The 26,155-nt window shown below is 42.0% G+C and overlaps 1 protein-coding gene across 6 annotated transcripts in view; it reads left to right on the forward strand.

Annotated features, from left to right (window-relative positions):
* Nucleotides 1-26,155, forward strand: part of FREM1 (FRAS1 related extracellular matrix 1) — a 225,559-nt gene that overhangs the window by 111,381 nt on the left and 88,023 nt on the right. For 4 of the 6 annotated variants that reach the window (XM_068234783.1, XM_068234796.1, XM_068234786.1 and 1 more), the window contains 11 exons: nt 342-484; nt 3,695-3,891; nt 5,479-5,569; nt 9,668-9,835; nt 10,429-10,637; nt 12,521-12,614; nt 14,092-14,344; nt 16,610-16,801; nt 19,383-19,568; nt 20,873-21,069; nt 21,501-21,714. In XM_068234783.1, coding sequence (XP_068090884.1) covers nt 342-484; nt 3,695-3,891; nt 5,479-5,569; nt 9,668-9,835; nt 10,429-10,637; nt 12,521-12,614; nt 14,092-14,344; nt 16,610-16,801; nt 19,383-19,568; nt 20,873-21,069; nt 21,501-21,714 — 1,944 coding nt within the window. Of the gene's footprint in view, nt 1-341; nt 485-3,694; nt 3,892-5,478; nt 5,570-9,667; nt 9,836-10,428; nt 10,638-12,520; nt 12,615-14,091; nt 14,345-16,609; nt 16,802-19,382; nt 19,569-20,872; nt 21,070-21,500; nt 21,715-26,155 lie in introns of those variants that run through there. The other 2 variants (XM_068234805.1, XM_068234815.1) reach the window with 2 other exon arrangements.

Consider the following 26,155-nt stretch of genomic DNA (forward strand, 5'->3'; position numbering starts at 1 on the left):
CAAACGTTCTGTGCATGTGGAGTAGTGTTTTGCCAATACTGCACATGCACAGCTCGCTGACGTGCACGGGTATGGGGTAAGGAGGCACGTGGCCGACCAGCTTTCAGGGGGTCGCTGGCACTCGCTGCTGCTGCTGGCTGGAGGGTCTTGGAAGGACGGCGCAGGCACAGGATGACTGCGGGGGGGCTGCAAGAAGCCTTAGGTAAGTTAAGCTATTATTTTTTTACTACAGATTTCCTTAAAATAATAACTATTGACATATAATTTATGGTTACAATTTCATTACATATCCAACAATAGAAAAACTGTGACTTTTATTTTGTTCTTTCCTTCACCACAAGCCTATCCTGTTATAACTTTCCTGCAAAGAGACTTATTTCATGGTATCATTTATTACAAACACCATGGAGGAGAAATATTTGAAGATTCCTTTGATTTCATACTTTGTGACAGTCATAAGCCCCCTAACCTCTCTGGCCCTCAGGTATGTAAAGAGTTCATGTTTGTTCCTCTAGTACAGTGATCTGCAAACTTGGCTCTCTAGCTGTTAAGGATCTACAAGCCCCACAATGCATTGCAGGAGTCTGACAGCCACAGTCATGATTCATAAAGGCAAATGCATTGTGGGACTTGTAGTTCCTTAACAGCTGGAGAGCCAAGTTTGCAGATCACTGCTCTAGTATGTTCAGCAAATGTCTATTTCTGAGGGACTGTGGGCCATATGCAATTCACTTTGTCTCCTAGGAGATCATTTTTCATTTTCTGTTTAAAATAATTTCTCAGCACTTTGCAACTGAAAAAGTACCAAAAGGTTGGTGAAAATATATTATCAAAATTATTTTGAGTTTTTTTTTGCTTGCTGGTGGTTTTAAATGTATTTTATTGACAATTTTGAAAATATCACCTAGGAGAAAAAGCAGGTGAAACAATTAATTGCATATGGGAATGTCTTCGATAATTTGCATCTGTACTGCTAGTTCTTTAAAAATCTAACAGCAGGGAAAGGGAAAGGCGGTAAATCACATACAGAAAGTGATTATTTTCTACACTGCATGGTCAAAGGAATGTAGTGCCACTGACCTCCATTTGTGTGTTTTGCTTACACCTTCATATACTCTATAAATGACAGTTCTAAGCATTGGACCATGCTCTACAAAAAAGGTTCTGTTTAGTGGTACTAAACGGAACCGATTGGCACGGATGCAAACTGATCCTATACAAAGCAATAGGATCTGTTCACATCAAATCGAAAGATTTGTTTGTTCTGTTCTGACAAGTGGAACACAAATACGTGCACAATTTTTGTGGATTGGCCAGATGAAGCGGGTGCCAACAGAATCAATAGAAGCAGGGTCGTAACTAGAAACCACCGGGCCCCCCTGCAAACCTTTGGATGGGGCCCCCTCCCACGAGGGTAGGGGCTGGGCGCTGTACAGAAGAACCTGCTGCAAACTGAATAGGGACTGTCTACAAATCTTTGTCTGCAAAACTTTGATTCCTTATCAGTGGCTGAGCAGATGCAGTAATCAGAACAATTGTGCAGAGAGCAGAAAATGTTTTCTCTGTGCCCTTAGTTGTCTGTCCCTCAGTACCAGGCCCCCTGTGGCTTCTGTGCCCCCCTGCGGCTGCATCCCTTGCAGGGTCTATTGTTACGCCCCTGAATAGAAGCCTATGAGAATGGACAGAGAACTTTCGTTCCTCTGCCCCCTGCTGGCATCCCCACTGGAGTCATCTGCATGAAAGAAGTGTCAGTATACAGAGGAACTGCGCTTTGCACCAGACCTATTTGAGTTTTATGCTCCGTTTCTATTGTCTGATGAAGTGGGAGATGCCCTTTCACTTTCTGGAGTATATTAATACATTTTTGTTGTTTTGAATATACACAACACTCGAGTGTGTCTCCTTGGAGGAGGTAAGTCCACCTCTGCCTCCTCTCATTTTAAACGTTTTAGAATATTTTATCCTTTTGGCGCCTATGTCTGTTTATACATATACAGATTATAGCCCTGGCAAAAGCATCAAGTTCCCCATTGGTTTTCAACAGACAAATGGGAATCCTCCCTCCCCAGGGAGGATTCTGATCAGTTCACTCACCAATGAGAATCCTACCTGGTGCCCACGTACAGTTCTATAAAGTACATGATTTATCTGCTAATCAGCATTTGTTAATACAGTGTCTTGCCACATCATGATTGCACATGTATGAACTGTTTTTGGTAATAAATCACAAAACAGAGCCAGACTTCTCTATTCAAACTTATTGTTGGATTAAGCCTGCCTGCTTGCTTGTCTAGAGCACATTATAGTGGTTGTTGTGGGGTCAATTATGTGCCCTGCATTACGGTCCCACTCTGTGTCCTTGCCCTTCCAATCCCAGAGTGCCTGCCATCCACTACCTGAACTCGTTGTAATATGGCATGCCTGATATTTATGAAGGCGGTACGTTACATAGTTACATAGTTATTATGGTTGAAAAAAGACATACGTCCATCGAGTTCAACCAGTACTAGTTGGGTAACTAGTGTCAGATCTTTCACATTTATGTGAGGTAGGCTTTGACCAAAATCTGAAGAAGAAGCAACAAGTGCTATTTGTTCTACCAGAAGGGTATGATGATGGCTAAGCAGCACACCTTCCTTTTCATTATACGGTTCTACATTCCCTTCTTACCAAGAACAAATCTGTCTTGTGCATGCATGTCCTCTCTATGTTTGCACGTGTCTTCCCCATATGTTGTATTTCTTTCCACAACTGGTAGGTTTATTCCCTCCAAAACTAGTGAATGAGTGTGGTGAGGATACTAAATTCTGAAGTACTACCTGTTTGGGTGACCACACACCAGAGCTACTTAACTGGGAGCAGGATATTAAGTACCATTGCACAAACTCAAGAAGGTAGCATTTAAGAAACATGAAGGAGGCTAAACATTGGCAGGACTTTAGTAACACTGGAAATATAATGATGTTCCTAACTAAACAACAATCAAAAAATACACTAAACAATTTGTGGAGGCTTTCCAGTAACTGCAACTGTGAAACCTGAACAGTAAAAACGCTAATTAGAAAGTATATTGATGCCACTGAACTGTAGTGCCGAAGGAGACTTCAGCAGACACATTGGGCAGCCAAAGAAACAAAAATAGAATATTGGCAAAATCTATCCAGGCCAATTATTGAATGTATAAATGACATGGATAAGGGTTTTGTACTATAGGCACATATGAGTGCAGCTGAGCACTTGACAAAGGGCGACAGGCCCGAAACGTTGTGCTAGTTTGTATGTTGTCTCACGACATTGATGGAATGAAGAGAAATTGGATATAAATCCATTTAGGGTCGAGTCCTATATGGAAATATTTGCATGTCATGGACTATTGAATGAGAGGCTTGATGTACCTCTTGCCCTATTAGGACTCTCCGTGATCTACAGTTCATATCCTTGTGGCTGGTAGACTTCTTACATTATGAGACACCTCATATTTATAGAGCTGGCAATAATGATTAAGAAAATGGAGGTACATAAAGGACACGACAGATCTAAAGAAGCAAACTGAAGGCACAACTTTCAGGAGACATGCCATGCGCCTATGGTTCTCTTCAAATGTTATTGTTGGAATCTTAAAATCGGTAGTGATAACATTAGGCAGTAGGCTATGGAATGCCGCCTTACTATGCTCTGTTTTTTCTGATTCCAGACTGTGGTTATACATGTAACACCAGTGGAGGATCAGCTTCCCAAGGAAGTCCCTGGAACAACTCGCAATCTGGTTGTTAAAGAAACAGATATTGTTTATATTACAAAGACACAGCTTAATTTCGTTGATGCAGAGTTTCCAGAGAGAGAGCTCACTTATACAGTTACTACTCTGCTATACCGATCATCACCCCACAGGTGACTACACAGTTATACAAGGTCAAGTGTTCTAACAAATTCCATCATTGTGCAGAGTACCGTATATTGGCCTCGATTCATAAACAGCAGTGCGATAACAAAAATCTTGTCGGGAAAATACCGCACTCGGTATTTTCCCGGTCTGTGTGCTAATTCATAAACATTTCCCCAGCTGCCCTTGGAGGTCGGTAAATTACCGCAGCCCATTGAGCGGTAGAGTAGAGCAGTGTCCCGATTCTCTCTTTGCCCTGCAGAAATGAATCACACAGACGGCTCTCTCTGGCTCTCCCACTGATGACTCAGACAGATGAGTCACACAGTCTTTCCCTGCCTGCAGAAATTACTCACACAGCCGACTCTTTCCACTGATGACTCAGACAGATGAGTCACACAGTCTTTCCCTGCCTGCTGAAATGATTCACACAGACAGCTCACTGGCTCTCTCCACAGATGAATCAAACAGACTTTCGGATCTCTGCACTTTGCATTAATCAGAGCTGTCAGAGCTGTCGGTAACTTGTTAAGACCTCACCAGAAGTGTCGGTAACTACCGCCAGGCTTACCGCATGTTGCAGGCTTTATGAATTGACATTTGCTGACAATTTACTGACATGTGTTGTCGGTAACTGCAGCCAAGTTGGTAATTTAGCTCCCTCGTCGGTAATGTCAGCTTTTCATGCGGTAACAGCCTTTATGAATTGACATTTTGCTAAGTGGTCGGTAAAGTCTGCTGTTTTCAGCATTACCGCATGAGGTAATGCTTTATGAATCGAGGCCAAATTTGTCTTCAAAGGTGGCCATTTACTGTTTAATTTTTAACATTTATTTGATAAAATGATCAAGTGTACAGAAACATTGAAATCATCTTTGCTTTTAATTGACACATTTAAGTCAGTTTTGTAGAACATTTTTTACAATAAAAAATTATTTTTGTTTTAATAAATCTTAAAATCAAAACAGTGTATGGCCACCTTATTTATAAAGAAAGTGGTTATATAACTTTGCATGTCATGCAGTAGATGGAAGAAAAGGAATATATACATTTCTATGCTTCTTAATTTTATTTGCTTCGGTATATATTAGCATGCACGTGAAATAAAAAAGTATTTGAAATATATGACATACAAGAAAAAAACTAAAAAAATAAAATAAAATATATTATATATATATATATATATATATATATATATATATATATATATATATATATATATATATATATATATATATATATATATATATATATATATATATACATGTTTCCCCTCTTTTTCTAATGCAGTGTTGCACTGTTGCTTTACTTTTTGAGTAAATAAATCTCGAACAGTATACAATCTCTAACAATATAAAAGGCAGTGTTCAGATGATTTGGTGTGTGGCGTGGCGGGTGGCGTGCGCCGAGAAACACAGACCTAGAGCCCGTTTTTAAACGGGCTTAGGTCTACTAGGTTTATATAATAATATTTGTTTACTGTGTTAGATTTATACTTCAAATTTGTATGATGAATTTCAAAATGTAAATTAATATAAGAATCTTCAGCTATTCTTATCATTATAAAGTTGTTTCCTTCTAATATCTATGCATAGTGATCTTGATGCTGGGAAGATTATTCTGGTGGAAACCATCACCAGATTAGCAAAGGATCCCACAGCTAACATGGCACTGACATTTACCCAGGTGAGTTTAAGGATTATTTTATACCAAATTAATGCACTAACCCAGTGTAACGATTGTGGAACTTTCTCCGTGATCGGCGCACAACGCGTACGCTGACACGGCGGAAATCCTCCACAAGCGTATATTTGCAGGCACCCAGCAAAAGGTGCTACGCACCTGTAGAGGGAAATTCCTGTCGGCAGATGGCGCTGGGGAGTGCAGAGGAACCAATCCTCTGTACCTCCACAAGTGCCAGACAGGAATTGTACGAAGCGCAGAACGCAATCGCAAGAGAGGCGATTGCGAATGAGATTGAGCAAAGGGACAGGTTGTATGTGTGTGCACCAATCCAGTCGCCACCCCGCGACCGCGCACACACAACAGCAGAACCGAAATAGGAACGCGATCGCGAGAGGTGCGATCGCCAGACGTGACACAAGGCAGATCAGAATAGAATACGAGGGTAGCAAAGGCACAGCAAATACAATAAGGAGATACGGAAAATAAACGCTAGCTAACCGCGAACACCGCACTCATTCGCAACAGTGCACGCGGTTATGCGCGATCTCCACATGATAAGCACAATAGAGACAAGCACGCCTAACTAACCATTAACAGACAAACATGAAACAGAGGACGCGAGCGCTTGCTTAACGGTTACCTCACCGAGCCTGCAGCAAGCGTAGCGGACAAGACAGACACACGAAAACAGGGACAAACGAGAGATAGGATCCACAGCACTAGCGAAAAGTGGCTAGCATGATCCAGGTACAGAGTAGCAGAACAGAAGGATCCCCAGCGCTAGCGAAAAGTAGCTAGCGCGATCCCAGAAGACAGAAAAGAAGGATCCCCAGCGCTAGCGAAAAGTAGCTAGCGCGATCCCAGGAGACAGAACAGAAGGATCCCCAGCGCTAGCGAAAAGTAGCTAGTGCGATCCCAGGAGACAGAACAGAAGGATCCCCAGCGCTAGCGAAAAGTAGCTAGCGCGATCCCAGGAAACACAACAGAAGAGATAGCTGGTAGCAACCGCTGCACCAGCTATACTCCAAGAACAGAGATCAGAACCATTTCCTGTCGACCACCATAGGGGCAGGACAATGGCAACAGGCAAGACAAGACAGAACAGGCAATACAGATAATACAACCTGACTGGGCTAGAAGGGGAGCCTAAAGCAACCCCCAGGAATTATCTATACTAGATAGCAATGGCTGACACTCCAGCAGTGTCCATCAGGAACAGACCATGGAAAGGAAATGACCAGCGAAGCATTGTGGGAAAGACATAGTACTTATAGTACACGCCTCCAATGAATGTGGCCAGGCAATTTGCATGACAACGTATGCAAATTCCTCTGCAAGCACAAGCTGCAAAACTGACAGAAGCTTCTTTCCAGAGTCCTGCAGCATGCAAACCTACACAATGGTCAAAGGGCTGCCTGCCTGCACAGGCAGCTGAGCAAATCATCACACCCAGTAGTAGAACTATGAGGGCTCGTTTCCACTATCGCGAATCTGCATGCGTCCAACGCATGCAGATTCACACATGTAATGCAAGTGGATGGGCCTGTTTCCACTGTAGCGTTGTTGAGGTGCGTTTTTTTCAGCGGTAAAAAAACGCACAAAAGACCCAACGAATTCGCCTGCGAGTGGAATGCATGCGAATCGCCGCTAATGTATTTAATAGTAAAAACGCATGCGTTTGTTACATGCGTTTTTACCCGCGATTTCGCGTGCGATTTTGCACCTTTTTCAATGTTATTTTGCCCTGGCAGTGTGCCATACGAAATCGCACGCGAAATCGCGGGTAAAAACGCATGCGGAAACGCATCCGCATGCGTTTTTACAAGCGTCGGAATGCCGGCGAAATCGCGTCGCAACAGTGGAAACAAGCCCTGAGGAAAAATGGAAATACACACGTACAAAAAAAGTAGAAAGATAGTTAATTAACATCTATATAATCAAGATTTTCCTCAAGGCATTATTGTGTGGTGATACTTGCAAACTTTTTGAAGCCTCCACACTACACACTGTTTCTGCATGTTCATACACTGCCCCCTTCAACCCCTATGAAACTTAGAGAAGGCCCCCAACTCCTCCTTATTCTCAATGGGATCCTCAAAAGTGACAATGTCATGCTGTATCTTCTGTTGACTTTGTTGGCGTTTGGAGGTGGGCCACCAAACTTTTTCAATGCTCTTGCTGCCACAGTGATATTTTAGAGGGAGCATGGAACCACTCAGTCTCACTCCCTCCCTTTACCACTTTTTTGGATAGGAAGCATGGCTGTACCAAGCATAGACATATCAAGTCATATTTATAGTCATATATCAAGTCATATATCAAGTGATGGGGGCATGGTTGTGATGATATGACATGGTGGAAATGTTTTTGGGATGTGGTGTGGGGAAAGGAACAAGAACAGTGACAATACAAGCTGATGCAGTCAGAGATGCTTTTATACTATAGACTGTTCAGAAAAACAGTCGAATAACTTGGTCATGAAGATGAACACCCTTGGAGGTGACTATGGGGGAAGGGGCTATGTGGGATTAGAAACTTAAGTAGGGTGTATAGTAGGCATCACGGCGGCATAATAGATAGTGCTCTTGCCTTGCAGCGCTGGGTCCCTTGTTCAAATCTGCAAGGAGTTTCTATGGTCTCCTCATGCCTGCACAGGTTCTCTCCAGGCACCCAGGTTTCCTCCCACACCAAAAAACATACAGATAAATAGACTTCCTCCTAAAATTGGCCCTAGACTACAATGGACACAAAACTATGGTAGGATTAGATTTCTCTTCTAAAGGACAGTTAAGGACAAGACTATATATTCTACACATCGCTGTGGATGATGTTGGTGCTATATAAATACTAATTAATAATAAAAGGGAATATTAGTAGATATAGGGTCTAAATTATTTACTACATTCTGATCTAGGGTAATTGGGTAGGAAGAGGATGATAGTCACCTGATCTGCACTGCTTGCCACAAATACTTAATCTCCTAGCAGCGCTGGGCAGGTTGTTGGGGTCAAGTGTAGGCCTTGTGCTACGGAATGAACACTGCTGTTTTCTCAATGTATCCTTGGGTCATGTAACTTTCCCAGAGGGAATTTCTCTGAAATGCCTTCATCAAAAATTGTGTGACTTATGACGTGGGGGTTGATGCACTAACCTGGCGGTAATATTTTTGTGCGTAAGCAATGCACGGCAATATTACCATTGCTACCACCAGCAGAGTACCTACCGTGCCATACGTAATTAGCACAATTAACTGTGGCATTGTAGTAGCGGTAATATTGCCGTGCACTGCCTGCACATGCCCATATTACTGGTGGTTAGTGCATCAACCCCATAGGGCTCGATTCACAAAGCGGTGCTAACTGTTAGCACGCCTGTGAAAACCCCCTTAGCATGTCTAAACCAGCTTTTCGCGCACAAAACTTTATGCGCGTAAAGTATTGCGCGCGTAAAACTTTACGCGCAAAACTTTGTGCGCGATCTGATTGAGAAATCCGGTGCTAACCTACTTAGCACCCTGGTTAGCATGTCTAAAGACTTTAGACATGCTAAGTAGGTTAGCACCGTTTTGTGAATCAAGCCCATAGTCTCTTATTCAACTTTGTTAGCCATAGAAAGTTCTTGAAGGATGAATTAGAGCTTTAAAGTTCTTGGAGATGTGATACTTTAGTCTGCTAAAAAGGCAAGTTATTTTGGATATACTGATCTGTGGAAAGATTATTTGTACTGCACAATAAAGATCAATTTCATTAAAAAATCTCATCCACCAGGTACTTTAGGTGAAGGATCAGTCGCACATTTATTGTAATCCATTGCTGCATCTCCACACATTTGGTTGAAGTATGTTAGCTGAAACCAGGTCAGAAAATCCTATGTCTGCAGACATATGTTGGGTTTTCTGCATACATTAGCCTGCCATCTCTGCAGGCTGGTCTCCATACGGGAAGGCTGGGCAGGGAGCTTAGGGGGATAGAGACAATTACGTTTATTTTCACCTCGAGTTTCCTTTAGGATGGTCATGAAGATGATGATGGTTAAATGATATGTAATGATTAAACTTATATAACAAAAATAATATCTGACTATAACTTGCATTTGTAGCATGCAGTGAGCCACATGAAAGTTGCGTACATGCCACCAATGGAAGATATAGGTGCTGATGCTGTACACGTTAAATTTGTGTTATCTGTCAGTAATCATCACGGAGCTACTCTGCATGGCATCTGCTTCAATATTACCATCCTTCCAGTGGACAACCAGCCTCCCCAGGTAAGTCTGTACAGTGCCCTTTTACCTCCATATATATTGTTATTGTAAGCTACTTAAATATTTCAATTTAATTTTTAAATTACTTGTTTTCCCACTTTTAAAGACTAGTGAATACTGTTTTTTTTTAGCCTCCCATCACATGGCTTATATTTAAATAAGCTGTATGCTTTACACCTTCTGCTGTGTTCGTGGTAAAAAAGCAGGCCAGCCATTCTTTTGTCTATAAACACAACTTTTATCCTTGGAGCTTTTCAGGGCAGTTTCTGGGCTAAATTGCCATGGTGAGAGTGTAAAAATTGTGCCCAGGTATAGGTAGATATCTACCTATAGGTATCCAGGTATAGGTATCCAGATGGGTATTAACCCAATGGGTATTAACCCATTGTTAGGGTCATAATCTGGGGGGACACCAAAGTCTAGTTTCGCTCAGGGCATTGTGAAACCTAAGGACGTCCCTGAGCTGGCACAGTGTAATCTTGACTGTGTACTGGGGGGTGTTAAACAATAGTACTGGTTTACCTTAACAGTTTAAAGTTGAACTATCTACACCTCTATACTTTATTATTAGGTGTATTCTTACATTTACTATCTAGGTATTCACATTTGACTTGAGCATAGAAGAAGGTGGCTCTCAGGAGGTAACAGTGGATTATATTCGTATTATCGACAAAGATACAAGACAGAACAATCTGGGCATTATTCTCCAAGAGGCACCCTTACATGGGCTGATTCAGCTGGATGGAAGACATGTGACCGGAGGAGAACAATTCAGCTACCAAGACCTCACCATGTTAAAAGTTAGGTTAGGAATGCATTCCTGAAATACTTGCCTGAATGTGTAATATGTGCTTTCATCTACAGTCAGTGGGTAATGTAACACAAAAATGGAAAAATTATTATTATAAAAGCCGCGATTTGCGGGAAAGGGGAAATTAGGACAGATGGAGGCACCTGATAAAATTGCGGGTGCTGAGGCATGCCGATATGCAGCTTGCATCATTACATAGCGGGCATAGACAGCCCACTATGCAATTCCACATTTTGCATATCGGCATGCCTTGGTGCACGCAATTAATTGACCTTCTTTGCCACAAACTGCAGCTTTGCTGCAAATTTCAACATTGTGGTGGTGCCTTATAATGCCCAAATTTACTTAGTTGCAAATCACAGCTTTGCGGCAGCACCTCCGAGCACCCGAATTTCCTTTCTCTGCCGCAAATCGCAGCTTAGCCTCCAGGTGCCAGCAGGAGGGTAGGTTAAGGTTGGGGGGGGGGGGTTAGGGCTAGGTGCTGGGTGGGTTAAGTGTTAGGCAGCACCTGGGGGGGGGCTAGGTATAGGTAGAGAGAGGTCTTAGGGTTAGGCATCGGTAGAGGGAGGAGTCTGTGTGAAAGTAGGGTTAGGTTAAGACATAGTAAAATATAGGTAAAGATTACCAATATTTTACTTTAGGAATTAAGTAGTAGAATATCGATAATTTTGCTGATATTCTACTACCGGCAATCCTCTGCAACCTTTTTTTTTCCAGGTGCCATTTTAACATGAACACAATGTAAAGATGTTTCCTAACAACAGTAATATTAGAATAGCACCTGTTACTAGGCCTTACATGAGTGGGCAAGCAGAAAACCTTAGTCACAGGGCCCATTACTATATATATATATTTACAGTATATTTTTTTTAAGAAACCATGCATGATTTATAAAAGGCTTATTGATATACCAACTATGCAAAGTACACTTGCAATTGGTATGCTGAGTTTATTGCCTGTGTGTCTGGTGTGGTTGTATGACTTTTTTTTAGTAATGAGCTCACATGAAATTTAGCTATGGTGCTATCAGTCCCCACACCATAGAAACATCTGCAACAATCTGCTTAACTGTAGTTGCTGGTTAATTCAGGGCCTAATTGTTTTTTGGTTATTAAAAACGAAAAAACAAAAAAAGAATAGCTTCTGCTTCGATGGCTTATTAACTAAAAGGGTCATGGGAGTCAATATAGCCATAGTAGTTTGCAAGGCTGAGCTACCGAATTATGCAGGAAGCACTAACATTTGATATACACATTTGAATTCCAACAAACACACATGTTCTTATAACTTAGCAGTTAGGAAAATATATTGCAATGTGTTTTGCTGATTTTCGGCAGATCGGAACATATTATTGTTTATTGTTATAGTGTCAAAATCCTAAACTGATTTTCCAGATTTTATAACAATCTGGAATGGATTATTTACTATTTTGAAACGACACCTCAGTAAAATAACTATTATTCGGATTATCAAGTAATTTCCATTAAAAATAAAGTTACTGAAGTGTAGAGATCCAAGGCTGGATTTATAGTTTTTGTGCCCCATAGGCCAAGTATGTTGTGACCCCTCTTTCTTGTGCAGTAGCACCCCTCCCATTCCATGTGCCGCCCCCTCTTCCATGTGTATCATTCATGTACAGCATCCCCTTTCTTTCATGAACAACTCCCTTGTGCATCAGTTTCCCTTTTGCATGTGTTGCTCCCCATTTTCATCCTCCTCTTTCATATGTAGGAGCCCTTCTTTCATGTCCAGGTGTCCCCTGGGCTGAAGCTGCCCAAGGCCTAGGCCTTTGTAACCTTTCCAGAAATCCGACCCTGTAGAGATCAGTGAATTTAAGTTTACTAGACATACACTGATTTTCTCATCTATTACTAAAGGTATCAGCATGATGGTTCTGAAACACTATGGGATGAAGTAAGATGTATTGCTACGGATGGCATCAATTCTGCTCCATTTCTTCTAAAGATACAGGTTAGTAGGGTTATTCTGGAAACAGAAGCAAAAGTATAACTCGTACATGTAAGTTTACAAAAGTAATGAGTGGGAAATTACTTGGAGAAGTCAGTCGTAAAGTACGGTCTATATGATTATATCTTCAAAAGAATAAAAAATGAATACTAATCTTTACTTCTTAAATACTTACTGGGTATATATTATTTCTAAATAATACTTAAAATATGTATTATAATTTGGTACCTGTAATACTTTTTATTTCTGAGCCTATTGATCAAGAGATGTTATCAGTGTTTGGATACAGAGAAAATTATAAATGTACAGAGTCAGTAGCCCTGTAGAGGAAGTGGGAAAGTATAAGTCAGATTGCAGCTTGTATACCATTAGTATAAAGGTGCGAACACATGATTGATGGCACTTGGCTTGATTCACACATAAATTTGTATATTTCCAATCCATTCCAGTCCTGTCCTGTCTGTTTTGCATCAATTTTTTATCATGTTTTAGCTAACTGGACCGGAAAATACTGTATATGTATGTTTTTCAATGGATGAGTTCACACATACTGTAAATCTGTACAAAACTGATGCCAACTGTCAAAAACTGACAGGACTGGACACTTTTATGGGTGAACCAAGTCTTTGCCTGAATCAAGCATGTGTACAGGTGTTCCCTGAGCTTGTTCAATGATCCACAACACCCGAGCACAAAGTTTCCCTCCTTACCCCTCCTGCTGGAAGTCCCCCTGTAGTGCACCATGCTGTCATCCTATTTCCCCTCCCTCTAGAGACAGACGCTTCGCTCTGCTATTGTAGAGGTGCCTTTACAGTGCTTGGCCCCTAAACTGTCACCTGTGAAAAAGATTCCCAATCCCTTTGGGTAACAAACACTGGGTGTGTGTGTATATACCTTAAAGCAGAACTGAAATAACCCCCAAAAAATAAGCATTTCACTTACCTGGGGCTTCTGCCAGCCCCCTGCAGCTGACCTATGCCCTCGATGTCCTGGACCGATTCTCCATTCCCACACCGTGGCTCACTTTTCTTCACGCATTGGCGGCTGACTTCTAAGCGTCCTGAGCGGAGCGTCCAGTATGAGAAAATTTCTACTGCGCCTGTGCAGCACGCTCCCGGCTGCGGGACCATAAACGAGGATGCGTGCGGCCAGGGTCACACAGGCGCATTGCACTGGAACTGCGCAAGGTGAAAGTGAGCCACAGGGATTGTAAGGAAATTAATTAGAGACTTTTTTGCATTTTGATTGTTGTGTTCCATCTAGGAGACAGTAATAAATAATGTCAGTGAAGATAAACAAGGGGAAGGGCGTAAATGAAAATCTTGACCATGATGGCTCAGACTCATAAAGAAAGGCCCAAAAAAGATACAAATGTATTTTCACAATGCTCAGAGAAAAACGAAAATATCTTTTCTGTGGTTTGTTTTAAGAAGAAGCTTGGCAGGTTAGTATTGTAGTAATATGTATTTCCATTTTGCAGGTCACTCCTGTAAATGATGAGCCACCGATTATGAGAGACAATCTTTTACACACTTTAGATTGTCTGGAAGGTGAAGAAGTGGTGATTTCAGCTGATTATGTTTATGCTGTTGATGCAGACAGTGATGATATGAAGCTAATGTTCCTAATTGCTCGTCAGCCTCGCTGGGGTGTTATTCTGAGAGGTGGAGTCACTGTAGACAGGTTCTTCCAAAAGGACATACTTGCAGGAAGTGTGGTCTACAGGCATACAGGTATGTGTACATACAAGACACTGTCAGAAAAAGGACCTCTCTTTCAGTAAACCTATCAGTGTTCTTAGCAGAGACGAGGTTCCGACCGCATCGGTGCCCTTAGGCCAGCTCTCCTTCAACAGCAGTATTAGCTCTTTATTGATCCCGTGCTAGTAATGATCAATTCTATATATGCTTTAAAAAGTGGTAATAATTAACAATTTGTTCCCCTTCACCTTCTTACACCTCTAATACTGAGGAGATGCTTGGCAGGTTTTGGTGCACCATATCATTTGTTATGTATAGAGTGCTTGAGGGCCCAATGTAAAATTTGATCTGGCGCCCAAAGCTCCTTAGCTAAGGGCACTGGTTCTTAGCTTGGGTAATACAAAACTGCTGGCTGCATCCCCGTCTACTATAAAGTGCATACAGACCAGCATAAATATTTAAATGCTTGTAATTACCCCTTTTCAGATTAAACTCAGTTGTCATGTGACTTGCTGCTTGACGTAACAGTCTTCCTCCACTCTCTGGGAGCCTGGCTGATGATGTCATCCTGCCCCAGCAGCCATATCACCTTCTATTGCTGGCAATACGAGGGAAACTATGCCAATTTTAGGTGGGCAAGATGGCAGTCCATACCATGCTCCCCATGAAAAGGACGAGTAGGGAAGATTGGGAGCAACACTCACTACACCCATCTCCCAGAATGCCTTGCTATCATTCCATAGCCCAGCCTATCATTTCAGCATACTGAAGAAAGAAAGAGGATGGTTATAATTTAGGGTTGTAGGTTAGAAATTATGTAATGATAAAAGAGGGTTAGCATATGAGGCAGGCATAAGGTAAGGAGTGTTTATCATGTTGGCTTAAACATCAGAAAGGGGATACAATTATGGAGAGAGGCTGAGGCTAAGCATTAGGAGAAGGGTTCTTGGAAAGCATGTGTTAAGCCTATGAGGAAATTGCAGGGCTTGGCATCAGCAAGGGAGTACTGTAAAGGTTGGAAGTCAGGAAGTGGGAGATACACATCAGAAAGGAGTTAACATTACAGTGGCAGGCTAGGGTTAGTAGTCAGGAAGGAAAGATGAGTTGCGCGTAGTAAAATAATGAGACAGCTGGCACAAACAGCATTGCATATCCAAGATATGTACCAGGCAGTGAAAGTCAAATCTATGCTGAATATAGACTAAAGTCCCGTATACAGGGCCCGTATACATAACTCGGCCAAGGTGGCTGATAACGACCGCCTCTTCAAAACCCAGCATGTGTATGGCAACCCTGAAGTCTCCCGACTACTGGGGCAGCAATCAGTCCCGGAGGATCACTTTGTCTGAGCGACAGGAGATAGAATTAGTCTCCCCACTTACACTGCCTCCCGTGTGACATCACTCCCACACAGCTCTGCACCCCCTGCATAGAATAGAACTTGCAAGTGAGTGATGCATCTGTACAGCCTCAGCCCTTCAATGTCACCCTAGGGATTGGGTCCTGTGCCCTGTCGGGCAACATTGATTGAGCCTGTGTATGAGCCTTTATGCTGGGTACACACTATGAGATTTTATGGTCGATTTGTTGTCAGATCGATTATTTCCAACATGTCCAATTTGCGTTCCAATCGATTTCTGAACATTTTCGATTTCCTGTTAAAGTTAAAGGAAAACGATCGGAAAATGCTCGGAAATCGATTGGAAAGCAAATCCGACATGTTGGAAATAATTGATCTGACAGTAAATCGACCATAAGATCTGATATGTATGTGTACCCAGCATTAGATAGCTCAGTTGCTGCTCTGCCCTCTAAGATCCTCAATAACAACATCATTACTGTACTGGTTTTGACACAAAAACACTTGGAAAATCTCTCCGATCTAGCGCTTTTCAGAGCAATTTTCCACTTTTCCTATACTTAGCATTGAAGCTAAATGGCCTCAGAAATCAGCAGAAATGCTGCAGGACCTGTGTTTGCGTTTGGGAAAAAATCACATCAGTCTGGTGTGATCCATCCCATTCAAATACATTAGCCATGCGCTTTTTAATGCGCTAACATTTTTAAAAGTGCTCAGAAGCGCTCTTGGTGTGCACCAGCCCTAATTGATATGTAAATAGCAAAAAGCTGTGACACACATCTCAAGTCACAAGTCAGGGCTTCTATTCAGTGTAGGTCTGAGATTTATTAAGGTTCCTTCTTCATAATGGAAACAAGTCAGAACATAACTAAAGTAGTAAGTAGCTTTTGCTTGTCTTAGTTCTGGGTAGTTTATCATTGTAATCATTACTCTTACAGGTGGTGAGATTGGATTGGAGCCTTGCCTTGACACTGTTACACTTGTTATTTCTGATGCTGAGCTGGATATAAAGAACTGCTGCTTAAATACACACTTTAACCCCTTGTTGCAAAGCCAAGACTCATTTCCTGTATATGACCTCAATATAACTGTATTTCCTATAGACAACAAGCCACCATCAATCACAATAGGTAAGAAAACATGTTCATCAAGACTAACATGGTCACAAAATAGTTACAATAGGCCACTAAACTGATCACATTTTATAAATGAAGTTGTGTGTGGTATCAAGTACAGTAATAAGTACAGTTTTTAGTGCTGAGTGAAGTATTTGAAGTTTGTCAGGTTTTTATGACTCTGTTGGTATTACTAAAGAGACTTTACTAGACTTCCGGTGCTGCAGCCTACACTACAATTATTTAACCAGCACCAAAATGCGGATAGACTCCTTTTCATCTCTAATGTAAGAACAGGCTATTATAGGGGGGGGGGGGGGGTACATGGGATGCCATCCTTGTGCCATCTCAAATACTGTTTCCTAAGTGAAGGAGGCTCTGCATGGTGATAAGAGGGTTGCTGTTCTTTTCCATAATTACGTAGCAATGTATACAGAGAAGTCCTAATAGGTTTGGGGATACCCATGTCCACTTAGTGGTAACTCACAGTTTCTAGCATGCAAATTATTATTAATAGGCCGGATGTCATCAAATCAACCTAATAAATTCTCAGCTTTGCATGCTAACAGTAAAATTAAAGGAAACTGAACTGTTTGAAGAGGTCGGTGTTACCATACTTTTTCTGTCAGAAATGATGTATCTAGCCATAAGTGGTGGCTCCAGCTTCAATTTTTTTTGGGGGGGGGGGGGCACAAAGGGAGCTCCATGGCTGGCTGGTGTGGCCCATTTTGGTGATCAAAATCAATGTTTGTATGGTCAGCTTTAGATATCTTTTGCCTAACTCGGGTGATCAAATTAAGGCTAACTAGTTCAGCAATAATAGGATAGGAGCAGAGCAGATTGTCCAAATGATGGCACTATTATTGAAGAAAATTTACCTACAGATGTACTTGGTTAGTTTGCTGGCTGGATTTAATTCTTACTTGCTAGCAACTTTGAAAAAGTGAAGTTCCGCTCAATGGTCCAGAAAAGTATAAAAGCCTTAATTAGATACAAAACAGACAGCATAACAGGTTCGCTGACATGTTTCGGACACACACTGGTCCTTGTCCTTAAGGCTCCCTGCACTCTGCATGCAATTCTGATTCCGATTTTTCATCGGTTTTTACATGCAATTCCGATTTTTAATCGTTACTACATGCTGCGTTTTTTCTGCGTTATTCTGTTGATAGCATTCAGGGAAAATCGCAAATGCAAATCGGAATCGGAATCGCAAATCAGATTTGCAGTGTGCAGGGAGCCTAAAGGTTCCTCCAGAGGTCTGACTGTGTTTGATACGTTGGTCTTTATTAGCCATGGATTTGCAGAACACAATCCGTATCCGTTGTATATAATGGATAGTCTTTAGGCTGATCGAAAGGGAGCAGACATGAGTAACCAGGATAAAAAGTTCAATGTAAAGTCCGCTCAACCTTGCACTGGGAAAAGAGCTGGAACCAGGTAACTCTTTCCCCAAACCATAGACTCTTTGAAAAAGTGAAGTTCCACTCAATGGTCCAGAAAAGTATAAAAGCCTTTATTAGATACAAAACAGACGGCATAACAGGTTCGCTGACATGTTTCGGGCACACACTGGTCCAGCGCAAGGTTGAGCGGAGTTTACATTGAACTTTTTACTTGCTAGCAAGCTGCTCCTGTGTGGACAGATCACAGACAAATCATTCCAGCCCCCAGCTTGTGTCTCACAATTCTACAAGCAAGGGGAAGGGGAAAAGACAGGAGGAAGGGAATCACTGTGGGCTTGATTCACTAAAGCGTGCTAACACAGTTAGCACGCCTAAAAGCTTTGCACGTGTAAACTAGGGTGCTAATTAGTTTTCACGGGCAAAGCTGTTACTGATCGCTTATCAGGCTACTTTGCACGCGAACGGTGCGGCGTTTAGCGTGCACTGGTGCAACGCTTCGCACCCACCGCTAAAATTTGCGCGCACATATTAGCGCGTGCAAAGGTACTTTGCACGTGCTAAGGGGCTTTTCACTGGCGTGCTATCAGTTAGCACGCTTTAGCAAATCAAGCCCTGTGTGTGTGTAATTCCTTATCTTTGCCGCTAAGCGTTGCTGGAGATTATGATCCTGATTCAAAACTTCGTGTCTGTAAAATACAAGCTTTAGTTTATTGGCTAATTTAAAAGAAAAAAACTGTAGCCTTTCAGCGTGTAAGCCTTTTTCAGACTCTATTCCTGCTGACAATGTTAGAACACATAACCAGAAGGAGGTATAGACTTTTTTTTGCAAATATAAGTGTCATCTAGATACATAAATTACAAGGGAGCTAGCAAGGATTGTGAGGTATTTAAGGCAAATAGATAAGACCCTTGTTTTACTTAATGCCTACATAGACTGAGTTTTTGGGGCATTTTGGTTGGTTGGGCATCCTTGGTCATATGTACCACAGGCCAGAGACCCATCAAAATTTTCCCATGGATTCCACAATTTGCAGTTACACTTCAGTAGCCCATATAAAAAGGGCTGTTTTTGTAGTACAATTATCCTTTAAAAGCATGGAGTTCAAAAAAGGAAATAGATACTATGGACTGAAATGCTGCATAACAAAATAATAATGATCACACTAATGCCTTGCTTCTCTCTCACACAGGTGACATATTTTATGTTGATGAAGGCAAGTCAAGCACAATTTCAGTGACCCACTTAATGGCGAGCGACCCCGACACAGACAGTGACAAGCTGAAATTTGTACTGGTGTCACCTCCTCAATACGGCTACATTGAAAACATCCTGCCATCCCCAGGCTTTGAAAAAAGTAACATGGGAATAAGCATCGGTAAATACCACAGCAGGATGGTAGATAGTGAGCCAGAGAGACAGGCGCTTTCCACTCTCATGTTGCTGAACAACATTCTCTACATTTGCTTAGCAAACCAACCCCAACAGTCAGAACTGCTGAAGGTTGTCCATCCCTGCTCTTGGCTGATAAGGAAAATTCAAAAAGCAAATAAAAATAGATCTTTAATATGCATGGTTTCTTTATAAACGATCACCGCAATTTAACATATCGTATTGTTCCCAGAACAGACTTTGCACAGCATGTGGCATTATTTTATAAAGCTACAATAGAATTTTGTTATCTTTCCAGAAATGCTGCCACCTTATTTAAACATGGTACATTATGCAAAATATCTGTCAAAACTGAAATGTTGGAAGCTAGATTTTTATTTCTCTGTGGCTGTGATGGTGAAAGTATGTATACACAGCAGATGGTATTAAAGAGAACAAGCACAAAAATAGCCTGAAGCCTAGCTTATAGAACTTGAGGTGCTGAGAAGATAACTGGTTTCCCTCTGGTCATGCATGGACATAGTCTATCTACCAGCATTTCTAATGTGTTTTTCCCAAAGGCTGCTGTTTAGAAGCAAGCAAGAATCTCAGTTAGCAATGTCGAAATATACTCAAATTTAAAGTTTTTTAAAATGGTAGATTACTTTTTTTTTTTAAAAGTACAACTCTACTTAAAGTAGAGAAATTCAAGTTCATCTATTTATTGTTCCTGCTGCCCTCAGTGAAAAAACGTTAGTGCTCAACCTGTGAAGATGCTGCCAGGTCCTCCCTCACTTAGACCCCCCTCCCCCCACATGTACTTTGTATGTATTTGTAAAATGTTATATAAGAACATAATTTACCACATTAGGTGGAAACAACCCAATGATCTCAAATGAGCTATTATACCTGATGGGAATTTGCCCCACATTCAGTGTATGAAAATTGGACCCAGGAGAAACGGGGCCTTTGTCTGGTATCATTTTCTAGACATGCCACATGATTAAAATCATTTGCTTCCTTGTAACCATGACAGTTGCTCACTATCTGGGTACAGAACAGTTCCAAATCCTATTTTTGCTGGTTCTGTGAACAGTAAAGAAGTACACAATAAATATGTCAACTCCAGCTAAAATGTCACTGGTTTGCTGCAGTTAGCATTTCATTGGTGTAGGTAGAGAGTCTAGGGACTATTCAAAACTAAGGGGATATAAGAGATGCAAGATTTCGCAACCCTGGACTGATCCTTTGCATACACACCCAGTACCGCTCTCTCAGATTTCAAAATAATCTTGTGATGTTTCCTCCCAGATTCATTTCTTTTGAAAGACATTAAATCAAACTGTGTGAATTATGTACAGTCAAGACATCAAAGAATGGAGCCAACCACAGATCAATTTATACTTTATGTGACTGATGGGAAACATCACTCTGTAGAAAAGCCCTTCTACATCGTTATCAACCCAACAAATGATGAAGTTCCAGAATTTATGGCCAGAAATATTTCGGTAAGAATGAATGCTGGTTTCTATGAGTCATGTGATGCAGATTTTTTGCTGTGAATAAACTCAGAACCACAAAACAGGTTATGTGTGACATATTAAGGACAGGCCAATGAAGGATATCCTGCCTTTGCTTAGAGTCTCATGTTTTTAAGTTCTATTTGAAACTGTACCTGAGACCGAATTGCAGAGGAACCAGGCATCACAGGAGGATAACAAGGGAGCGATCAGCCTGAATGGGGGCTGGAGGAAGCCCCAGGTATGTATCATTTTTTATATCCCTTCATCTCAGGTTCCCATTAATGTTGTACCCACAAAGTGCATCTGTAGGCATTTTATAAATGACAGCTTTTTTGTCTACATGTGCTATTATTACAATATCCTCATTTCTTTTCACAGTTTAAAATACACTTATATTAATACATTTTGTTTTCTAGTTGGATGAAGGTGGAATGAAAGAATTAAATCCAAGTATAATTGATGTGTCTGACATGGATATCCCCCCAAATCAGTTATTATTCAGTGTCACAGTGCAGCCACAGCATGGCATGATTTTTGGGAAGCACTATGGTACAGACCAAATGAAGGCGCTCCTGAAGAGTAATGCACTGCCTATGGTGCAGGAATTTTCAATGGATCGTCTTAAAAATGGTAATTAGCCATAAAATGTATTGTAAAACATCATTGACATTTATTAAAGTGAACCCAAGGTGAAAATAAACTGATTAGATAAACAATTTATTCAGATTAGATATTTATTTATTCAGTCCCACTCCTGAAAAGCAAGAAGTTTTGAATCAGGATGATACCATTTATTGGCTAACTTAGAGATGGATAAACAGTGAGCTTTCGACTTATAAAAAGCCTTCGTCGGACTGGTTCCTGACCAGAACTGAAAAACACAGCTTATATACACTGACATACAGAGGAGAAACATTCTTTAGCAAACATAAATGTAATTAGATGCCTTAACTGTTACTGAGGAGACTTTCCCAGGCATCCTATCTAAATTGATAAGATCAATAGAATCCTCAACATGACATAAAGCAGACTCTGGTGATGAAGAGACATCGTAAATTCCAAATTCAAATGGTAACTGGCCTGGTTACATGCACCATTAATTCTAAGCTTAATGGCCCGTACTCACGGGCTGCAGAAGTGGCCTGTCGCCAGCACACGTGAGCGTGCTAGCGACAGGCCGGCGACAGCTTCTCTCCAGGTCCCTCCGCGTACACACGCGGAAGAGGGACCAGCGGCGAGACGGAAGCTGTCGCCGACGTTCCTCCTCCCCCCGCCGGAAGCTCCATTTACCTCTATGGAGGTTGCTGTCGCTAGTCCGCGTACTCACGCGGACTAGCGACAGTTGCGGCGGAGGTGCGGCGGCGACTGTTGCCATGTGATTGAAGCTTTCAATCGCATGGCGACAAGAGCGACGGGCGACAGTTCGGGGTGCGCGCGCGTGCAACGGTCCATACTCACGGGCGACCTGTCGCCGCAACACGCGCGCGCCGCGTGTTAAGGCGACAAAAGTCCCTCGTGAGTATGGGCCATTAGAGAATTGTGGCATTTGAAGCCAGCACCTGAAAGCAAATAAAATGAATAGTGACAGTGAATTCCATCTTACACAGCATATGGCACAAAAATGAATGAAAAGATAGACAAAATTAAAAGAACTGTGGCATTTAAAACCCATCGTACCAGCACAAGAAGTTGGAGTCCTTGTTTAAACCATCTTGTACAGTTTTGAACCAATGTATAAACTTAGTTTCTTGTGTTAGTCTCATGTTTCCCGATTTGAACCCACCCATTAATACAGTGACGCGAAAATCGCTTAAACTGTGTCCAGGTAAACAAAAGTGTGTTGGTATTGGGAGATCAGTATAATTTGTAATATCCTTTTTCCTGCTGTTAATAGTGGATCTGTGGTGTGTCATGCGATCCCGCAGTGGTTGACTTGTTTCTCCCACATAAATTCCTTTGGGGCATTTTGCACACATGATCAGGTATACCACATTAGAAGAGTCGCAGGAAAAGGTGCCTTGAACTTTGTATTCCTGTTGTGTACCCGGTATTAGTATCCTGTCAGTGGAATGGATGTATTCACAGGTCCCACATGTTTTCCCTCGGCAGGGGAATGTTCCATTCTGTTCTTGCCTATTTAAGGCACTCCTCACTATCATCTGCTTAAGATTGGGTGGCTGTCGGAACGCAAGGAGGGGAGGTTCAGGGAATATCTTTTTCAGTCTCTGATCCTTGTGTAGAACAGGATGAAGTTCTTTTGCAATCTTTCTTAAGATTTCCAAGCGTGGGTTGTAGGTTACTACCAGTGGGACACGGCTCTCTTCCTGCCTCTGCTTGTACTCCAGGAGCTGAGTCCTAGGGATGTTGTTAGCTTTCCTGATTTGGGTCTCAGCCATTAGAGGATTGTATCCCTGTTTTATGAAATTCTTCTTCAGGTAACCCAGGTGTTTGTCTTTGTCATCCTTGTCAGAACAGATCCTTGTGAGAGTAGCTCAATTTCAGTTTGATTGTGGGATGGAAAGCATTGAAGTTCCTGTGAAATTGGACAAGATCCTCCTCACTTGCAGACCAGATGATCAAGATGTCGTCGATAAAACGGAAGTAGGCAATGGGTTTTATATGACAAGTATTCAGGTATTCTTCTTCAATCTTTGCCATGAAGAGATTTGCGTACTGCGGTGCAAACCGTGAGCCCATTGCCACTCCCATTTGCTGCAAATAGAGGTCCTCCCCAAAAGTGAAATAATTGTGTGTGAGAACGAATCTCATTAGTCCAGCAATTGAGTTTATAGGTGTGCCCAAACCTTGAAGATATTTGCGACAGGCCGCAATTCCATCATTGTGGGGAATGTTGGTGTACAGAGACTCTACATCCATAGTGGCAAGAATGGTGCCTTCAGGCACTGGGCCAATGGCTGCCAGTTGGTTCAAGAGGTGTGTAGTATCCTGTATGTAGCTGGGTCTTTTACAGACTAGAGGCTTCAAAATGTTTTCCAACCACCCTGAGATATTCTCTGTGAGAGTTCCATTCCCTGAGATTATGGGCCTGCCTGGGTTCCCCTCTTTGTGGACTTTGGGAAGCATGTAAAAGCAGGCGGTTCTCGGCTTTTCCGGGATAAGAGTCTGTACATGAAGCCTGGTGTTTACGGGCAATTTCTTTACCATCCTATTGAGTGCCATCCTGTACCTTTTTGTTGGGTCCTCCTGTAATTTGGCATAGTGCATGGTGTTAGACAACTGTCTTTGTGCCTCCTGGATATAGTCACCGGTGTTCATGATGACTATGGCACCCCCTTTATCCGCTGGCTTAATAATAATGTCCTTATTCTCCTTAAGGGATGGATAACACGGTACAACAGTGCTTCTACTATGCTGAAAGATACCGCAATGTACCGCACATTCCTGGAACTGAAAAAAGACCTAAAGAAACTTGCACAGCTGGACAGCGACATCTTTTTCTTGACTACATGCAAAAAGGAGAACCTTATACCACAAGGACTGAGGATACAGAATCCCACCCTGCATACATACAATAGCAGGTTTGCAGAACAAATCTGCAGGAGGAGCTCGGAGAGAGTACGAAACAACCTAATAAAAATCTGCTATAACCTGAAGAGGATTGTGAAGGACCATATACAAAGTCTGAAATCATCTTTAACTGATGACCCCACAGGAGCATGGGAACAGCTACAGACCTTTTATAGGAAATTGCAGAGGATCTTAATTAAAAACAAGAAGAAAAAACTTCAGAGACTCAAAATAAAGAGTGGACACTTGGATACCGCAGCAGCAGAGAAAGAGCAACCCACAGGTGTCATTAACCTTTCCTCTTATCAGGCCACTGAAGCTGAAATGGCAGTACTGTCCAAAGGCCTGTCATTTTGCCCTGCAAAGCCCATAGACAAGATTGCACTCTGTGGTGATATGGAACAATTCTTCAGGAAGCTACGTCTCAAGGAACACTACTATGACAAGGAATCTTGCAACACTACTGATAATGAGCCAACACACACCAAATCCACAAAAAAACGCGGATGGACCCCTGCAGCTGGAAAAAATCCTACCCTGGACAAATACATCAACAAATTTAGACGCCAAATCTCTGACAGGGTTCTGAATAAAAGAAAAACACTGGCTCATAACATAACATTGCAAGAGCAACAAGCTATCACATCCCTTAAGGAGAATAAGGACATTATTATTAAGCCAGCGGATAAAGGGGGTGCCATAGTCATCATGAACACCGGTGACTATATCCAGGAGGCACAAAGACAGTTGTCTAACACCATGCACTATGCCAAATTACAGGAGGACCCAACAAAAAGGTACAGGATGGCACTCAATAGGATGGTAAAGAAATTGCCCGTAAACACTAGTGTTGGGCGAACAGTGTTCGCCACTGTTCGGGTTCTGCAGAACATCACCCTGTTCGGGTGATGTTCGGGTTCGGCCGAACACCTGATGGTGTTCAGCCAAACTGTTCGGCCATATGGCCGAACAAAGAGCGCATGGCCGAACGTTACCCGAACGTTCGGCTAGCGCTGTGATTGGCCGAACGGGTCACGTGTAGTGTTGGGCGAACATCTAGATGTTCGGGTTCGGGCCGAACATGGCCGAACTCCGAACATAATGGAAGTCAATGGGGACCCGAACTTTCGTGCTTTGTAAAGCCTCCTTATATGCTACATACCCCAAATTTACAGGGTATGTGCACCTTGGGAGTGGGTACAAGAGGAAAAAAAATTTAGCAAAAAGAGCTTATAGTTTTTGAGAAAATCGATTTTAAAGTTTTAAAGGGAAAACTGTCTTTTAAATGCGGGAAATGTCTGTTTTCTTTGCACAGGTAACATGCTTTTTGTCGGCATGCAGTCATAAATGTAATACATATAAGAGGTTCCAGGAAAAGGGACCGGTAACGCTAACCCAGCAGCAGCACACGTGATGGAACAGGAGGAGGGTGGCGCAGGAGGAGAAGGCCACGCTTTGAGACACAACAACCCAGGCCTTGCATGAGGACAAGAAGCGTGCGGATAGCAATTTGCATTTTGTTGCCATGCAGTCATAAATGTAA

Source organism: Hyperolius riggenbachi, chromosome 1, assembly GCF_040937935.1.
Source record: "Hyperolius riggenbachi isolate aHypRig1 chromosome 1, aHypRig1.pri, whole genome shotgun sequence".
Lineage (NCBI taxonomy): Eukaryota > Metazoa > Chordata > Amphibia > Anura > Hyperoliidae > Hyperolius > Hyperolius riggenbachi.